A 20,472-nucleotide genomic window follows, 5' to 3' on the forward strand; every position below is an offset into this window, starting at 1 on the left:
AATTGTGGGTGGGAGGGAGTTCCATAATTTGGCTATGGTGCAAGAGAATAGTGCTTCACCAGCAGAGTTATTGGCTTTAGTGATCTGCAAGTGATTTTTGCTGCTGGATCTTAGTGATCTGGTGGTGCGATAGGGTTGGAGTAGATTCTGGAGGGATGGGACATTTAGTGGATGGTTTACTAGTTTGTGGGCGAGTGAGAGTTGATATAATTGAAGGATGTGAGGGAGTTCAAGCCAGCCCAGTTCAGCAAGTGAGAGACAGTGGTGACTATGGTAGGATGCCCCTGTGGCGAATTTGGTGATTTTGTTGTAGCAGGTCGCTAGCTTGTTTAGATCGCATTGCCTTAGGTTGGTATATATTGGAGAGGCATAAAGTAGGGTGGAGATAAGGTGGGAATTTGCTATTGAAATCTTTGCTACTTTAGCTATAGCGCAGATGTAGTGCAGGCAGCAACGGACCTCAGGATCTTCTCACTGCAACAGCCCAGTAATGTCTTGCTCAATAGTATATATGTGCTCCATGATGGAAAATAACCATAAAGCTTCCATTGCTGCCACTGGGGGCTGTGTCAGGTCACTACATCTGACCTACTGATTGATCCATTACCTAACTTTCAATTATCACCTCTAAGTAGTGATATGCCTGATGACCTTGGATCCATGTAATGAATGGGGAATAAGGCTGTCATTCTGAGGATAGATGGGGTTAACTTTTGCCTGAAATGGGGGGTGGTACTGGACAACTCAGGGGTAAGGAACAAGTGGGTCATAGGGCTCTCCCTTTTTTAATTTCCTCAAATCTTTTGGATTTCTAATACCATGACAGGAATGGATCCCATTCCTAAGTCAAAGTACGATTAAAGTCCACGAAATTAGTATTGTTTCACTCTTTGATGTCAGCCAGAAGTGCTCTTTGCAGTATCTGCAACATGCCCAGTAATGACTGCTTCTGCAATTCGTATGGAGTTACATGCATTGGTAGCATGTCTAAATATGATTGTAGATTCTTTTTATAAGACCCATTGTTCCTACTATTATTAGAACTCTCTGAGTATCTTTCTTCCACATTGCTCTCATTTCTGCTTGCAAATGCTGATATTTTATAACTTTCCATCTCTCTGTATGCAGGACACTGTGGTCCCTGTGTGTGGCATTTTCAATGATCAATTTTTTGTCTTCTTTTCTTGGACCACTATATCCAGTTTTCTAGCATCTATCTTTGTAATGGATGATCCCATGTGATGTAGACTTCATTATTTTCTATGATGCTTTGTGGATCATGTTTCCAGTGTTTTTCAGCTACTTCAGTACCATAATATTTGCACAATCCCCAGTGCAGCAGTCTCGCCACATTATTATGCTTTTTAGTATACAGTCCTTCTGCCATTAGTATGTCACAACCAACAATGAGGTGTGTGACAGTTTCCAATTCATTTTTACAGAACCTACATTTGTCTGTTTCTCCTACATGTTTAATGGACTTTGTAAACCAGCGTGTATGTAGCCCACTGTCTTGGGCCACCAATATTAACCTTTCATCTCTTGGTTTGAATTCACCTTTCCTTAGCCATTCCTGTGTTTGTTCCTGATCAACATCAGGTTCTTCTAGATGTTTTATATACTTGCAACTATATTTATACATTTTCCACATTTCTTGCCTTTTCATCTGGTCCTTTACCTTATAATCTTTCTTTTGTTTTTGGCACATTCAGTTGCTGCCTGATTTTTATCTACTTCAGGTTTGATTTCCATTCCTGCTTGATGCCGATATACTTCTGCAAGGTTAAGCAGAGAAGTCATCTTAGATTTATACTACTCATGTTTCAAAACTTTCACTATGTTTGGGTCTTGTGAGTTCAGAAGATATGTGTGGAGTTCCATGATTGCAGATCTATACATGCAATCAATTGCAAGGAAGCCCAACCCTTTTTCAGAATGGAGAATATATAATCTTGGTATGCACTGATTTTTAGGGTCTATATTATAATGTCCAACAGTCACAATATCGAAAGTGCCATTCATCGAGTCCTGGTTTGTGGGATTTGGGTGCAGTGAAGATTGGTAATTTTGCCTTTTCCTCACTGTAGTGTGATCTCGGAGTTGGTATATATAATTAGCAGGAGGTGTGGGGGTGCAGCCCCCCACAAAACCAAGTCATTTGAACGGCACTTTCGATATTGTAACCATTCAACATTTGTTCCATTTGACATTATAATATAAACCTGATTTTTATAGATCATTTGGTGGGGATGAAGCATCCTTCTTGTTTTAATATCCAATCTATCCATCATGTTTTAAGGCCTATCAATCACTCCAAAACTGTACATTAGAACAGGAAGAGCAAATTGGTTTATAGCTTGGATTTTATTCCTAGATGTCAACGCTGTTTTCAGAATTAATTTAAGTCTTCTGAAGTATTCCTTACTAAGGTTTATTCACATTTGTTCACATTTTATTGCTGATCCTTTTCAGTTCCCAAGTATTTATATACTCCCTCTTGCTCAAGTTCTTTTATATCACATTTTTGTCCCAAACTGATGTTTTTTTGGTCCTGCAGGTTTCCTGCTTTAAAGGTTGCTTTCGCACATTTATCAAGACCAAATGACATTCTAATATCATCTGAAAAAGTTTTGACAACCTGCAGCTGTGATTTCAGTTCCTCATCCGATGAGCTATACAGTTTTAAATCACTGAAAAAGAGAAGATGAGAAGTCATTAGACGTTGTTGTTTTCTAGGAGCCAAATTATAGCCATGGCCTAAGGTGTTATGGGTTAAGGGCAAGGCAGAATAGCAACAGTGACAGAGAGTCACTCTGGAATATCCCCCTTTGAATTTTTTATTCCTGGGATAATAACCTGTCTTTTAACATGGCTTAATTGCAAAATGGTCTGCCACTGTTTCATGGTCACTGTAATGTAGTCAATCACTGTAGGGTCTATCTTAAACATTTTTAAGCCCTCTTTTATCCATGAATGTGGGATACTATCAAATGCTTTTTCATAGTCAGTCCATGTCATACTTAGATTCTTCCCCTTTTTACAGTTCTCCACTATACCTTTATTTAACAACAAATGATCCTTTGTTCCATATGACTTTCTTTTATTGCCCTTTTGTTCTACTGCCATAATTGAGTTTTCTTCTAAATGACTATAAACTTCATCTACATTAATTGCCATGTATTGTTTATAAGTCGTCGGAAGGCAAGTTATATAATTTTTGGTGTAGCTTATGGGTTCACTCTTAGGTAAGAGCATTGTTTTACCTTTTGTTAGCCAGGTTGGTGTCTGTTCGGGGTGTGCATATAAATAGCTCTTACTCGTGGCTAAATCTTCGTGCAAAGATGTTAATACTTTAAACCAAAAGTTACTGCATCTGGACCTTGGGATTTTCAATTAGAGGCTTTTCTTAACTTTGTTTCAATTTCTCTGGCTGTTATTTCATCCCATTTCATATCCTGTACCTTTAAACTTCTTATTCTTCCTTTTACTTCTTCTATCCATTTAGCATCTTTGTTATGTTCCACATGATCTTCATAGATACTTCTCCAAAATGCATATATTTCTTCTTTTTTTGGTGGTCTTTCTATTCCTTTTACCTTGTTTTCCAACTCTCTATAAAACTTTTTTGGGACATCAATAAATTGCTTATTTTGTACTTTCCCTTTATATTTATCTGCATATCTTCTAAGTTTTTCCAGCTGTGCTGAAATTTTTAGTTTATTTGTGATAGTGCATAATAGATCCTGGTCTGTTCTAATATTGTGCACTGCTTTTATCATGTCTATCTTTCTTAGTATGTTTGTTGATCTATTCCCTCTTCTATAGTCTTCTAACAGTGACACTTCTTGTCTTAATTGCTTTCTATTTTTTCTGTTTAATATTTCCATGATTATATTCAATTTTCCTCTTCCTTTCCCTCACTACTCTGTGGTTTTGTAGTAGAACTTTATCAGTTATGTTTAGCTACACAATAATGTATTCTATTTACTTCTGTTATATTGCATGGATCTCTATGGACAGTTCTAATTACTGTGTTCATTTGTTTTATCAGACTTCTGACTTTTGTGATTTTATTGACCACCTGCAGTCCATTTCTTTAGTTGATCTAAATATATCTATATCTATTTAATCAAGCAACTCTTCTCTTAGCTCATTTTCTTCCAAACTGAGGGCATATCCCTTGTTTTCCATTTCCTGCGGACATTCTATAGAAAGTTCTATAGCATCTTCCTGTGGCACATCCTCTTCAGTTTCATCCTGTGTCATCTGTTGCGCTGTCATATGGGAACTCACTGGCCTATCACTCCTCAACATCAGAGTTTCCACAGTTTCCTGTTCCTTCCCTTGCTGTCTACCTTCAAATGAACGTTTATACTGGTTTCCTGTGAAAGGATCTAAAATATCTTGATGTGGCACCTGACCTGTTGCTTCCTGTTCCACTGGTTTCCCCTTAATTTGGATATTCATTGCTCTATCCTGTTGTGGTGCTTTCTGAATTAGATTTTCTACAAATCCTTCACTTTGCAGGTACTCCATAACCTCAGTTTCTATTTCTTTAACTTCTGCATTACTAATCTCCTTTTCTGCTTTTCCTCTTTGTCTTCTTATTTTTTGTATTGTAAAGTTTTCCACAGCTGAAGTCCTTTGTCTGTATTTCTCTTCAAATATCTTTGGTGCTGCTCTTTTTGTGTTGGTTAGTTTTGCTTTCTCCTTTGCATAGATATCACACCATATTAAATCTTTTTTTCTTTCCCATGTCCATATTTCTTCTTCAGATGTCTCCTGATCTTTCTACTTTTCCTTACTGTGAGGAGTCACTCCATCATTCTGTAAAGAAATATGTGTTAGACATTCTACATTAAATTCCTCACTTTGCAGACACTCCATAACTTCAACTTCTATTTTTTAACTTCTACTTTACTAATTTTATTTTCTATGTTCCATCTTTGTGATATTATTTTTCTTATTGTGAAATGTTCCATATCTGGATGTCTTTGCCTGCATTTCTCTTTGACTATCTTTGGGGCTGCCTTCTTTACATTGATTAATTTGGCTTTCTCCTTTGCATACATGTTGCACCATATCAAATCTCTTTCTTTCCCATGTCCATATTTCTTTTTTTATACTTTTCAAAAATATCTAGGTTTTGTCGTTTACATTTTCACACTTCCTCAGATGCTTCCTTTTCCACGCATATCAAAGTTTCTTGATCTATATACTGTTTTTCAAAAAAATCTGTTGTATTAATGAATGGAACTTTTTATTTGAAGCTTCTGGCAGTTTTTCCTTTGGGAGTATATTTCTTTCCTCTAACTTATCTCTTAATCTTTTTATATATCTTGTGTCTGGAAATTCTGGGCTTTTTGCATAATAGTAACAATACATACTTTTTTTCTTATTCTCAATAGTCCACTCTATCATCTTTATGGCTATTCTTTAGCCTATCGTTTTTTGTGATTTTTGTGGACTACTACTTCCTTCTATAACAGGAGGGGCCATCCTCACCCTGGGCCTGGCGCGGCCCCATTGTAGGAATGCATCTGTATTTTGAGGATTCTACACTGTCATTTTTTCCAGTCCTGGCACCAGTGCACCTACCAGGATTGGATGCTTTTTTATCCTTGGTCTTGTGCACCCAGCTATCTTTTTTAGTTTTTGACCGACTTCTGTGCATGATATATGCTATATAAATGCAGCCTATATATCAGTATTGTCTTGGTGAGGTTTTGTAAAAAACAGGGTCCACCTCATGAAGGTACTCACCAAGGCTGGAGGATGAATTAAATGTCAGCACTACCACTCTCCTTTGCTTGCTGACTTTTCTTCTCTCTATTCGGACTACAACCTCCCGTGAAAGGGACCTGCTGTGTTCTATGATGGAGGGTAAGTGAACTCACCTTGTGACACTCCCCTGTGTTCCTCAGGTAAAACAAATGGGTCAGTTGAGTGAAACCAAAAGAGCTACTAGGTCAGTCAAACAGATATGGGAGAGAATGAAAAACATAACCTAATGCAAAAAAATGCCAAGTATTTCTCTCAGAGTCTCATGGTTTGGCTTTATAGCATTATGTCTTGCCATGAGTCCTGCCAGTTGTCTTGTCCTGCATCTGTCTTATTACCTTCAAACATTCATTCCCATGGATGTTGTCAGTGCCTTGGCATTAATCCTCCTGCTCAGGAACCTTCCTCCTGTTACTCAGAAATCTACAAACATTTTATTATGTCCTGCCATGAAAGACAAACTATTCTTACATAAAGTCCTTCTTTCTGTACCATTAGGTCCATTCCATAGGTTCATAGCTAAGTACTAGGTTAGTTGCCCTTGTGGGCTATTTTAAGCCCAGCCAATTTCCCCTCAAGGGTGAGAATCAAATCCTGTACTCTATATCCATGAGGTAAACTCCTTAACAATTATGCCAACCCCCAACCTTCATTTAATTAGTTACACCCTTCTTTTTTGAATGAGTCAACCACAACCAACAAGCATTTACTGCACTAAATGGATACATCTGCAGATATTTGCACCTATAATGCATTATGCAAGATGTGGAGTAAATTATAAAAGAAAAACAATAATGGGAATTTGGAAAACACCCTCCACCATCACCACCATAAAAATATTTTTTTCCTTTACTGTATTAGGTATTGTAGAAATAACCATCAGTAATTTGCTGTTACTGGCATCATTTTTAAAGCTTCCTATGTGCCAAGTGTTTTCATATTGACAACAGATAAACTGTCATTCTTAATCATTCCTCCTTCATCCATTCTCACTCACTCCTCCATCTTCCATTCTCAGTCACTCTTCCATTGTCCATTCATAGTCATTCCTGAAGTCTCCCTTCTCAGTCATTCCTCCATCATCTATTCTCAGTCACTTCTCCAACACCCATTCTCTTACATTGACACACGTTTGGATGGAGAGGACACCCTACAGCACTTTCTGCTGTTTCCAGCAACAAAATTTACATAGTAACCTGTCAAAACATCTCTCAGCATGCATAAATATCACCCAACTCTCATTTGAAGTAAGGCTTTAGCTATTAGAATCAAACTGAGCCATAAATTAAATAAAAAATAACTAGATACAAATAAATAATACATATACAAAATATAATAGACTTTGAAAGGGATACACTGAGGCCTTGTTGATGGTATCACCCAAATTAAATTTTTGTTGAGGGTATTAGTCTCTTGTCTTCACAGCAGGCATTTCTGTAGTCCCCATGTATTCACCTTACTTGAAGTAAATAGAAGGAGGAGTTACAGAGCAATTATATTGAAGGAATGTGGCAGGTCAGCTGTTCAAGTACATTGTGGAGAAATGCTGTGCTTTAAACTGCTTTAGTGTGATGAGTATTAATGTGGACAGAAGTCAGCTTTTTTCATAACTGCTTTTAATATTTATCACTGTCTGCTAAACTAATTTATGTTGTCTTAGTACTGTGATAACAAATGTGCAGTAAGCAAAGATAGTGGTGGAATACAAAAGTCCAGGAAATTATAAAAAGAAAAGTAGTCTAAGAAAAATGGGAAACGGAAAATTCAGACCAGGCTAGGAAGGAGTACTGGTTGGCTAACAAAGAGGCTAAGGGAGCAATTGCAATAGCAATAAACAAGACATCAGCGGCATTTTACCAGCTTCTGCACAGTAACTCAGCAGATGGCACAAAGAAGCTCTATCAGGTTGCAAAGCAAAGACAGAAACATAAAGCAAGCATTTACAACTGTTTGCAATATAACTGTATCAAACGTCTGTCACACTGTATGAAAGTTCTGGATGACTGATAAAGGAATACGTAGAGTAGTAGAAAATAAATTGTTAAATGAGCAGTTTGGATTCAGATTATGATGCAAAAGAACTGACTGAATATTTGCAGTGAGTCAGATAGTAGAGAAGGAGGTGGAGGTGAGGAAAAAGTTCAACCAGACATTACAAAACTTGAAAAAAGTATATGACCAGGTCCCAAGAAAGATGATTTGGGTAGTCTTGCTATGGTTGAAAATCATGGAAACATTGGTAGAATTAGTACAGGATGTGTTAAAGGATCCAATGCCACAAGTACAGTGTTTGGACAAACACTGGGTTCCCAGTGGGAGTGGGTGTACATCAGGGTTCAGCCCTGAGCCCACTGGTGTTCATAACTGGTGATGGACTACATTAGCAAGCAGCTCAGAGGGGGCAGACAAACAAATCTGCTAGAAGCAGTTGATGTGACTCTAGACAGGAACTTTTCCAAATGATGGGGGACTGGAATATAATATTGAGGACACATAGGATGAAACTGAGAAAGGAGGGAAAATAGTGGAGAGGTCAACTGCTTCAAGTATCTAGGAGGGGTGACTGAAGAGAAGGGAAGACTGACTATAGAGATGAAAGCTAGAATCAGAGCTGCAGCAAAATGTAAGGGGCACAAAACAATGACGTGAGCAGGTTTTCTGTATGGTTCAGAAACCTGGGCAGTGAAGGTATAGCATTTGAGAAGCCAGAGTGATGGAGATGAAGTGCCTGAGATGGGTGGTAGGATGCACACTGTGGGACAGATGGAGAAATGAAGACATCAGAGCAGAAGCCTAAGTAGCTCCAAATGTAGAGCAGGTCAAGGAAAACAGCTTACAGTTTGAGTAAATATGCAAGAAACAAAAGATAAATTGGTTAAGAAAATTTGGGTGAGGCAGGAAGAAGGTAAGAAGAATCAAAGATGGACTGTATGCAACAAGACCTGTGAAGAAGGGCGGAGACGGGTACTGAATCAACAAAGGCGGCAACAACTGGTGTGAAATCTCAAACTCATATAGAAAAGATGATAACATGGGACTGATGATGATGAATGTGTCCTGAAACATGCTGTAGATGAACATTTGATTTCATAGCTCAGTATGTACCAAAATTCCGCGGTAGTGGTGCTGCGGTAGCATTGTCGCCTCACAGCAAGGCATTGTCCCGTTCCATTCCCAGCTAGAGCGTCTTCTGTGTGGAGGCATGCATGAATGAGTGTGCCTTCGTTGAAGGTTGTGCGCCAGGGCTGGTAACTCGGCACATAAAAATCCACTACCAAACATTAGCAGACCGGAGTTCCACTGTGGCAACCCCTAAGCCGAAAGACACAACAAAGTATGTACCAAAATTAATTTCTGTGTTTATATGACATAAAATGTCTATTTTTACAAAATTTTTCAATGCATTGATACTATAAAAAGAACTGTATTTTAAGGCTGCTGTATTCTTAACAATAAATGTCTGAGAAAATGTAATGTATTCTGCGAAGCATATACTTTGTCAGGATTTAAACAGTTTAAATACTACATGGATAAGTTATGTCATACAGTAATAATATAGTATCGAAGTTGATGAAAGTAGAAAACTTTACTTTTGAAAATAAAGATATCTAAATGAAGAAGCAGATTACATAGAAAAAGAATGGAGATCATGTATTTGGTGAGTGCTGTGCAGGAACACATATCCTTTTCATCCAACATACTGTGACCACCCACAGCTGATAACAAAATTTACAGGAAGCATGGGGCAGAACCCTTGTTTAGAAGCTGTGGAGAGCTCTGCTTCCACTGAAAATTAGATCTGGATATGAGATCGTTGGTACATGTTAGTCGTAATATATTTCTGAGGTCTTATTCTTTGCAGGTATAGATTTCATTTAAGTAGCTTTTCATTCCCTTTGTTTTGGCAAAGTGAGTTTTCTAGGTAAAGTGGCCTAGATCCAACAAAGACTGGTAGAAAATCTGATCTGTATTACCAGGTCATTACAGGCTTCATGATAGTATCTCCTGACATGTTCAAGAGAAATAGCATATTTATTTTATGTTTAACAAGTCTTATATCTATCACTTATGAAATTAATCTATAATTAAGTTTCAGATAAGCCACAGTCTAAGAAAATCATTATTTTAGATGCATTGAATGAGTGACTTATCAGTGTATCATTGTGTAATGGTGAGAAAAAAACAGCATTCAGTTTTCAGATAATTTTTAGTTATATCACACCCCTATCAGCCATGATGGCGGCTGAGCTGGGAAAACACTAAACAGAATGTGCATGGACCACATAGAAAGAAAATATTTGCATTATTCAGTAAGACATAAGAGACGTTCAGTCCATCTATGGATGTTTCCATATGCAATAATTAAATAAGTGTAACATAGTTTGGGAACGGCATAATCAATGAGTTATTTCTTTCCTGAGGTATAAATTAACACTAAACAGTAACAATAAATACATAAATAAAACTATTTACATTCGCTATTGTTTGCCAGCATGAGACATAAAAATAAATTAGCACAATAACAATGCAGGGCACCTGTAAAATTTCTACTTACTGCAAGGAATGTTACACTGCACATCTGGAATAGAATAATCAACATCTGTCCTATAGCCCTTAGAGAAGACAAAGAAAAAGTTGAAGAGATTACCAGATGGATTTACTCATAAGTGGAAATACAGCATTACTGCCACTGAAGTAAAATAAACATCCATACAAGTTTATGTACATGCACACATACGGACACAAACATGTGGATATATAATTTGTACATATATGAATATTCATACAGATACACCCCTGACACTCACACACATATAAGTCACAGCAATACTACTTTTATATTTATTTCACCAAATACCAATACATTTTGCAACACTGGTACTCCCACTCCAGATCAGTGACTGCAGTTTAGCAGCTGTCAAACAGCAGGGGTAAGTGACTTTTATTTACCTCAATGAGGAGTAACTGAATACCTATCACTGTCCCGATTTCACAGATATTCGCTGATTTTGCCTCATAATTTTCCTCTGTCCTTCATATAATAAGTTTTATTTGCTGGTAAATCATTCAAAATTACACACAGTCAATATACCCAGACATCAGAGTTTTATACTTCTTATTGTCCAGAAATGCATGTTGATGCAAAATGTGTTATTCCAGTAACTTTTTAAAGCAAATAAAAGTAATATTTAAAATGTGTTCCTGATTTTCAGCCATTATTCTGCTATTATTTTTGGCATTGAGCAGAATTCTTCAGCAAAGATGTTGAGAGTTATAACATCTGGCATTCTGACAATATGTATCAAACTCCCTGAAACAGAAACCATCCTTGAATACTGGAAGCATCAGCTCCTCTTAAAATCCAAGTTGTGCACTGAGATTGGTCATTCTGAGCTGCTGATCTCTAGCTCTTACCTTGTTCATTGGTCATATAATAGCCCTCATCCTCATTTTTCCCTAACCAACAGCAGCTTTTGTAGGGCACCCACAGAGTCAAGGATGATTAAGCCCTCTCCCCACACAGTCATAGGCACTGCAGGTACATAAAGCTGGCTATGTTGTTAGTTTTAGTGGAGTGAATGTCCATCAGCAGAGTTTAATTAAGCCAGGACTATTATGTCAGTGGTAAAATATTTAATGGAATTGTGAACCCTGTAATTTGACAAAACACTGTTACTTATAACTAAAGATCTTTGAATTTTGAAGGAAATATAAATAAGACTTATATTACCCATATAGTTTATTAAGCATACAAGACTGCTGCAATAGCATTTGTTGGTTTAACAGATATGCTAAAATATCAAGATAAGATAACTTCCTGTGGTTAGGGGCCCCACAAGAACAGGGGGGACCCCAGCAACCACAGTGTTCTCTGGAGCCTAATGCTGGCTAAGGGTACAAAACTAACATGCAAAGGCATTACAAGCCAGAAGCATACCTCACTGTCTGTTTGAAGCATAATGCTGCATGTGTCACTACACTTTTGAAATGGCACAGTTTTTGTGTAGCTGGCTGTTGAACATATTTACATAACCTTGTTAGCCAGTCAGTTTGATTCGTTGTCTCAGCTCTTTTTTTTCACCAACACAAATGTATGCAAGCACACACACACACACACACACACACACACACACACACACACACACACACACACACACACACACACAAACACACACACCCCTCCAAAAGGCTAACTGGTTTACTATGGTTTTAGTGATTGTAATAATGTTGAATTGCTAAGTCATGTGAACAGAATGTCACAAGATGAGGATGTTGTCACCCACTTATTCTAGCAATGCTGAACATCAAATCTCCTGACCTGCATGCTAATATAGCTCCAGAAGGGGAGAAGAATGGGCGTTTGAACAACTGGACACTGGTATTCTCATCTTGCAACCTTCTGGTCACATGATTTAGTGATTCTACATTGTTATGATCACTAAAACCATAGTAAATTACTTTATTTAGTAGAAATTATACAAATAACCTAGTTATTGAAGTCAGTGGGAAATACTATTCTTAGCTAAGAAGACACAGAAAAATAGATTTGTAGGAGGAAGGGGCTACTGACAAGGGAGGAGGCTTACACTGACATGCATTTATATTCCAAATAAAACTGCTATTATGGAGCTTAAGACAATTCTGGGAGAAATAATCAGTTTTCAGCAGAGAATATTACTTATAGGTGGGAGATGGAATTTAATTTGCAGCAGGGAAGACGTGTGTTGGAGGACCAGAATGGAAAGTATAAGAAAGGAGGGTAGATTTTTGAAGACATTTAAGAAAATATTTGGCATGGAAGATGTGAATTTAGTACTAGAAGTTTGGAGTGAATTTAAATATTCCCCAAGATACAAAAACTGGGCTAGGCTAGACAGAATTTACATTTCACAGGAACATGTGCATTTAATTGAAAGACTCGATACGCACCCAATACTTATTTCAGATCATGTCGCAATAACAACTAAAATAAAAACACAGGCTAATGAAATCAAAATGAGACATTGGTGCTTTTCCAGCTATCTGTTGAAAAGAGAGGAATTTAAGGAATAGGTTGTGATGACCGTGCCCTGGCCCAGCAATCAAGGATCTTCAATCCTCACCACTAACACCAGGGAGACTAAACAAATGATAATACAAAAACCAAGAAATTGGAAGCTCTGTTATATGGATATGGATAGTAAGATACAAGCAGTTAAAATGGTTTTAGCCCCTTTAGTCTTATACACAGGACAGGCATATTTTTATCAACCAGAGAAGTTGTGGATAGCAATTAATAAAGAACTGAAGAATTTTATCTGGGAGGAGAAGATGGCAAGAGTCACGTGGGACAAACTGAGTCTTCCAATAAAACAGAGTGGATTTGGATTACCAGATTTGAAGGGGTATTTTCAGCACTACACAGCTAAGGCTCCTATACATAGCACAAGCAAAAACCTATAATTCAAAGTGGAAAGGGATGATGATGAAACGGGTAAGCTCAAGAAACAGGGAGAAACTGGGATTTTGGATGCAGATCTTTAAGGCGAATAACAATAATAATACAGAATATTATATTCATACAGTAGCAAAAAGTTTTCTAAGAACTAAGCCAACACGGGAATGGAGGAAGGAGATTCTGCAGTAGGGATGATTTCAATTAGGGGTACAGACAATAGGCAAGAGGGGGGGGGGCTGGAATTTATTGGAGAAACCTGGCAAAGGAACCAAGGTGTTGGGAGCAAATAACTAGACAGGGGATTTGGAGTGCAGGTTAGAGATTGCCTTCCCTATCAAGGATTGATATCAGAGTATAGGCAAAAAGAAAGAAATAGGGGAGTTCTAAATGAAAGACCAGCACTGGTAGAAAGTTAGTAGAGTCTAGAAAGAAGCTGTCATTACAAAAAGAATAATTAGTAGAGCATATAAAATATTGCATGATAACTGTAAGAATCGATCAGAGGAGGTTAGAAAGGATTGGGAAGAGAGACTGGATAAGCAATTCACAAAGAAACAATTGGGAGATATATGTATATCTTCAAAATATGCAACAAAATCTAGAAGACTTAGGATTTTTGCTTGGAAATGTTTACATAGATGTTTTATGCAACAAGTAGACCCCAGAGAACTTTTCCTCAGGTAGACAGCAAATAGTGTAGGTGTGATGGGGAAGAAAGAGGTAATTAATACCTTGTAATCCCACATTTTGTCAGTTTCCAGGTTACTGTTTTTTTAGTTAAACAAGAAATCCCACATTTGTCAATTTCCAAGGTACTGTATTTTTTGTTTGTTTTTATTTTTTATTAACTCATTCTCTCCAGTGGTACTCAGGGCGTTTGCACTGTAACTTCCAATGGTGAAGCCTAAGCCTTTTGACAGAATCAAATTATGTCCCCACATTTCCAACAAATGTTCATATCTATGGAAACAGAGGGATTATTAAAGTAGTATAAATGGCAAACTCTTCAGCACCATCTATTTTTATAGTGCTAGTATTCTTTAGGTTCTAGGTCTTAAATCGAATTTTATAAGTCACAGTAAACACAATACTATTACAGTTGTAATATTTTGTAAACAGCTTACAATTTCTCAGCAACCACCCAAGTTACACACATACTGTCAGCAGCATTTTATTCATCTAGTTGAGAGCTTTCATATGAGGCTAAGGAATTCTGTCTGCATTAGTTGGCTGTTGAGATATTTAGAAAGATGTGAACATTATATCTATATAAATTAATATCATAAAAAATAACAGTTAATATCTATTTACCTGCACTAAACAGAGGTCAAATATTAATGCAGTTGAGTTTGCTATTGTGCAAGCTTTAAGATGATTTTTTTTAATCTTTGTACATAGCATGGTTTTTGAATTACTGATGCAAAAATGAATAAACAATATTTGACACCTAGAGGTGTCTGTAGGGGTTAACTGCAGATGCACCTGGAGGTGTCACTCGGATGTAATGAGTTAAATTTGTGAAACTTGACAGAACAAGAACATCTGGAAAAAAAGAAGACACAGAAAAACTGGATAAATGAAATTTGTTGGAGATAATTTCTGTGATGCATGAAATATATTGCACTGTGGGATCATGGAATTCAGTCTGTGATAAATGGCTTCACAACTCATCATGAAAGCCGTGAATTACTAACGACCGGGCATACTTACGCGAAAGTGCTCTTCATCGAAGAAGCACTTTTGCATTAGTATGTCTGTTGCTGAGGTCGTTCTACGTTGCGGATAAGGGAAAATTCCCTTTTCCCCACTGTAAATGTTAATTAAATGTTTTTTTTATTTTGTTTAACACACTTTAGTGAAAGTGCTTTTTCGGTAAAGCACTTTTGCTAAAGTGTGTCCGGTGATAGTGGATTCGGACTGTTGAACTTTTGTTCAACAGTCCTAGATCCATATATGTATGTATATCTGATATCTATGTATCTGTAGGAATATTTTATATATGTATGTATGTGTGTATGTGTGGGTGTGTGTGTCTGTTTGTTTTTGCAGGTTTTACACACACACACAGACACACAAAGACTGCCACCTCCCCACTCTTATATAAACATTCAAAACCAGAGAAATGATTGCTGTGTATTGCTGTGAGGGCATTTTCTTCATCAATCTTTAGAGTTCAGCACCCACACTGTCTTTGCATGTAAAGTTTTCCATGTCCTTACAAGCACAGCTTATTTCACCATAGAACATAGCAGACCACAATAATAGAGCTGCAAGGATACATTTATTTCTGGACATGTAAAACTGCTTACTCATGCCAGTTTTGTAAATTATGTGATTACACAGAACACAGTACAACTGTACTATCAAACTGCTTTTTCTTCTAATTCTGAAAGCAGTTAAGATACATGGCTTTGGGCAAATAATCTCATTGGCTAAACCAGATTTAAAATGTAAATGTAAATGAATCAATCAAAGCATTTCATTTTTTTATACTAGTCCAGAAATTATATGTTTTCCTAGTAGCAGCTATAACACCTGTGTATGTAATAGGATCATAGGAAGTTACTAGACTATTGGCCCTGAGGCCCTTATAAGCGTAGCCAAGAGTTTAGCCCATGCATAGACAAATCAGCACACAATGCCTCCTGTCCAGCAGGGACACTGGTGGAATCCCAGGGATGTATTTTCTATTTCCCATCCAGTTATCCAGATTGCACTTAAAAAGGGGTAAAGAGGTACTCTGCTTGACAAAGAGAGGGAGTCTATTCCATAGATGGTGGAGTCTCTGGGACAGAAATCTTTCCCAACAGTAAGTCCTATTGATGTAACAGACCAGGTTGAGGCCACACGTGTGGGTTATTTGAGTGGAGCTTGTCTTGCCGATATGCAGCAGTCCCATCAAGGGGGGGGGCCCGAGATAGCCTTGGATGCCAGACAGAGGTCACCTCTGAGGAATCTGTATGAAACAGAGTAGAGGGCTAGGGCTTTTAGCCTATCTGTGTATGGTAGATTTTTGAGGCCCTGGATTCTCCTGGTGAAGAACCTCTGTGGTCTCTTCAGCTGCTACATGTGCTTTGCAAAGTACATGCCGAATGGGGCATTGTACTCAGTAATGGGCCTTATAAGGAAAGAATATAGGGATGTTATGACCTCCTTGTCCCTGGATGAGATACCCTTACTTATGAGGTGGGCCATGTAGAAAGCTTTCCGTACAATGGAAGCAACATGCTTGTCAAAAGTCAGGCTGCTATCAATCTGGGTGCCCAAATCCCTCACGACTGACTGCATGCTTAGAACAGTTATTAATGTGATAACTTGTAGGGACATCTCTCTCCCCAAAGGGATGATGATGCATTTTTTTGTATTCAACTTGAGGCCATGTTTCTAGTACCAGTAATTTGTTTGGGTAAGACCCTCTTGGTGGATGTCCATGTCACTAGGGGAATTGCTGACAACACCCATCTTGCAGTCATCTGCAAACTTGGTCAGCCATAGCTCACTGGTTTTGTCCTGTACCTCAGAAAAGTATATCCCAAATAACAGAGGCCCCAAGACTGAATCCTGGGGTATGCCACTCGATACGGGTCTACTGCTTGAGGTGGTTTCTTCTATTTTGACTAGGTGGGTTCTATCAGTGAGCCAGTTGGCTGCCCATCTGGTAACATACGGATTGATGCCTAGTTGAGAGAGTTTATCTATTATGCCAGAGTGGGGAATAGTGTTGAAGGCTTTGGCCAGGTCAAGATAGGTGGTGAGCACTGTCTTCCTCTTGTCCATGGCTTTGGTGACTATCTCAAAAAAGTCAACCAAATTTAATAGACATGACCTTCCCTTGATGAAGCCAAACTGTGTGGGATCGAGTGTTTGGAGGTTGCCAATGTCCTTGTTAATGAGGTCCATGATAATCCATTCCATAAACTTGCAGATCAGTCTAGTTAGGCTGATGGGTCTATAATTTCCCAGATCAGTGGATGCTCCACCTTTGTGTAAAGGGATGACAGTGGCTGTCCTCCACTCAGCTGGAATAAAACCAGTACTCAGGCTTTGGTTGAATAGGGCACCTAATGGTGCTGCAAGTTCCTGCCTGAGTTCATATAAGATGCGGTCTGGGATATTATCATGTCCCATGGAGGCTGTATTTTTTGCCTTTGAGAGAGCAGTGATGACCTGATCCCTAGATATAAGGGGAATGGGGCAGGTACTGGGAATGTCCTGATTTACTGATGGGGGGACAGAGGGGTGACATTTTCACTGAATCTGTCAGCTAGCAAGTTTGCTATATCTACAGCATTTGTATATGTCTTGTCCTTGACCACCAGTTCTGAACAGCTCTGGGTGCTAGCTTTAAGATTACAGACATATGTGAAGAAGGCCTTATGATTGTCTCTAGTAGATGTGGTCAATTTTGACTCAAAGTTTGCTTTGGAGGATTTCACTAGTGCTCTTATTTGCTTGTTTAGGGTAAGGAGAGATTGCCTCCAATTGGGCACCTGCTTCTTCTTGGTCCTGGACAGCAATTTTTTTTCTTTTGTTATGTAGTTTATTTATTGCAGATGTCCACCAGACAGATTTACTCTTTCTTGTGGAGGATGATTTAGTCCTGTCAGGTATTCCTGATTCCATGCATCTATATAAATGTTTGGTATAGTTTGGATACTGGTGCCAGTTCCTAGAGAGGGGGAGGGGGCTGTAAAGCTGTTTATACCATCCCTCAGGAGGGTGCAATCAGCTTTGGAGAAGTTTTTTTGATTGACCCTAGCTAAAGGGGGTGTCAGGGGAGATGGTGACTTTGAATGTGACTGCTTTATGGTCGGATTTTACAAGGGAGGATGATGCTGCAAGAATGCTGCAGTGGTTACTCATGTTGATTAATAACAAGTCGGAGATATTATCACATCTTGTAGGGGTATCGACTAGCTGTTCAATGCATTTGCATTGACAAAATTGAGGAATCTCTGGGCATTTGTGTTCTGGCAAGAGTAGTTCTTCTAGTCTATATTTGGGTAGTTAAAAGTCACCCAGGATCAGGGTAAGGGGTTGAATCTTGATAGATTCGAAGAGGTCTAAATAGGCAGTTTGGGCATCTTGGGTCAGTTTTGGGGGCCGGTAGCTAGATATGATTTGTATAGGGGTCTTGTCAATAGTTAACTGCACCTGTAGTGGCTCCCATGCGTCATACTGTTTGACCATCCTGGAGATGTGTATGTCTTTAATATATATTGAAACTTCACCTCCTTTGGCTTTACTACCCTCAGTTTGGGGTCTGAATTATGATAGGATGAGTAACCAGGTAAGGCTGGGGTGCTCTCCGCAGCTTTGAACCAGGTTTCTGTGACTGCACAGATGTCAGCATTTTCCAGGGTTAGGAATGCTTGCAATGAGTGCAGTTTCATGTTTAGACTCCTAGCGTTTCCATAGGAAATATGAACACTGCCTGGCAATATATTATTTAGTTTCCAATAATGCTGAAGTATATTTTGTAAGTCTGGACATAGACAAGAAAGCAAATATATTTTAACTGATGAAGTTACATGATGCAAATCTGCAAATCAGCCAATTTCTGCTCTGTGCTATTTGCATGTTTAATAAAATAGTTCATAGTGAGAAAAAAACCTTCAATCAATTCAATTTTTTCTTTTAAATTAATATTTATTTATCAATCCATCTATTGTTGATTGTTAGCTCCACTAAGCTAGTAGCCTCTTTTCTGGGGAGAACTAAAGTGGTATTTTTACCACTAACAGAAATTTGGCCAGGATATCATGATAAGAAGTGAGCCACTACCCCTTCCCTTTTTTGATAAGTGCCATCGGATCCTTGATGTCCTCAAGAGCTGCTACCATCTCAGGCAGGTGGGACCTCAAGCTGCTGTCTCATCCAAAAGGTGACACAATCAGGAGTGTAGCATCTCCCATAATTCTGTACTGTAGTGTCAGCAATCCAGTCACCTGTAGTGGGAATAGACCCCACAGCCTTCTGAAACAAAAAAGAGTGTGATAACTGATGAATCATTAACACTTAAGCACAAACCTTGGCTCTTTAATGCTGTGGGGCTTCCAGATAAAACAGCCTTACTGTTGCCTCTATCACTGGCAAGTGGCTCGTTTGCCAGTGTCAGTATTTAAAATAAAGGAAACCCTCATTTTATAAATGAAAAGAGTTGCTTTATGAATAAAAAAGGAACTCTTCATGAAGGTATTCAGATTAAATATTGATATAGTGTTACTAGGGCCTACAGTGTGAGCTCTGTCAGTGGTAAAGTAATAATACATGATTCAGAGATGTGAACAAGTCACATTAAACAAAAGCTTATGTCTGTCTCATTTGCATATCTCTCAATCAAACACTTACTGCAACATAGACAATTACTTACACACAAACACTCTCAAAGACCACACATAAACAAACACAAACAGAAAGCAAGACAGTTGCTCAGGCAGTCTTACACACACATGCATAACCTGATATGGTTACATTGCATTTGGTTGAATGTTCATTTGGTAGACATATAAATGATCCAGCCCAAGTCATAGTGTATTTTTTTGTCAAGTGGGTATGCATAGATTACAGGACTTGTCCCACCTGTAGGGCCTATGTTAAATCCCATACTGGAATGGTTTCTGCACATATGGTGGAATGGATTCTGCATGAAGGACACGTCATGCTCCTGTGCAGAACTCATGTTAAAGCCCTTTCCTATGTTTTAATGGAATGGGCTGCAATGAAAAGGGTTTTGTTTTTGAATGGTCGATCAAGTGATTCTTTGACCACAGATATAATCTATCATACTATCCTATGCATGTCCATACACACACACACACACTCTCATATTACTGCAATACTGGACAGCAGTACAACAGACTCATACTGCCATAGACGGTAATGGATGCACTTTGTGAATCTACCACATTCATTCTTTACTGCAGAGCACAGAATAGTGCAGTACAGCATGCTCTTGAATTTCTTCACCACACTGTTCTGATCATGCTGTACCAATCCAGGGCACAGCACGTCACTAGATTAAACTAATTGTGTCCCTAGAATGCCATATTTACATGCAACAATATCCAGTAACACAGCTGTACAGTTAATTGCTAGAGCATTCATACTGCTGTAATTCCATCTGCTGGAGCTTACATACTGCTGTAATTCTAACTGATGTGGCCTCCATACTGCTGTAATGGTAATTACTGGAGCCATCATACTGCTGTAATTCTATCTGCTGGAGCATTCATACTGTTGTAATTCTAACT

The 20,472-nt window shown here is 38.3% G+C and overlaps 1 protein-coding gene across 1 annotated transcript in view; it reads right to left on the minus strand.

The window, feature by feature from the left end:
• IL17REL (interleukin 17 receptor E like) overlaps positions 1–20,472 on the minus strand; it is an 877,228-nt gene that overhangs the window by 219,399 nt on the left and 637,357 nt on the right. The window contains exon 15 of the mRNA XM_044088776.1: positions 10,337–10,394. Coding sequence (XP_043944711.1) covers positions 10,337–10,394 — 58 coding nt within the window. The remainder of the gene's footprint in view (positions 1–10,336; positions 10,395–20,472) is intronic.

Source organism: Protopterus annectens, chromosome 11.part0 (assembly GCF_019279795.1).
Source record: "Protopterus annectens isolate FY-2018-M chromosome 11.part0, PAN1.0, whole genome shotgun sequence".
Lineage (NCBI taxonomy): Eukaryota > Metazoa > Chordata > Ceratodontiformes > Protopteridae > Protopterus > Protopterus annectens.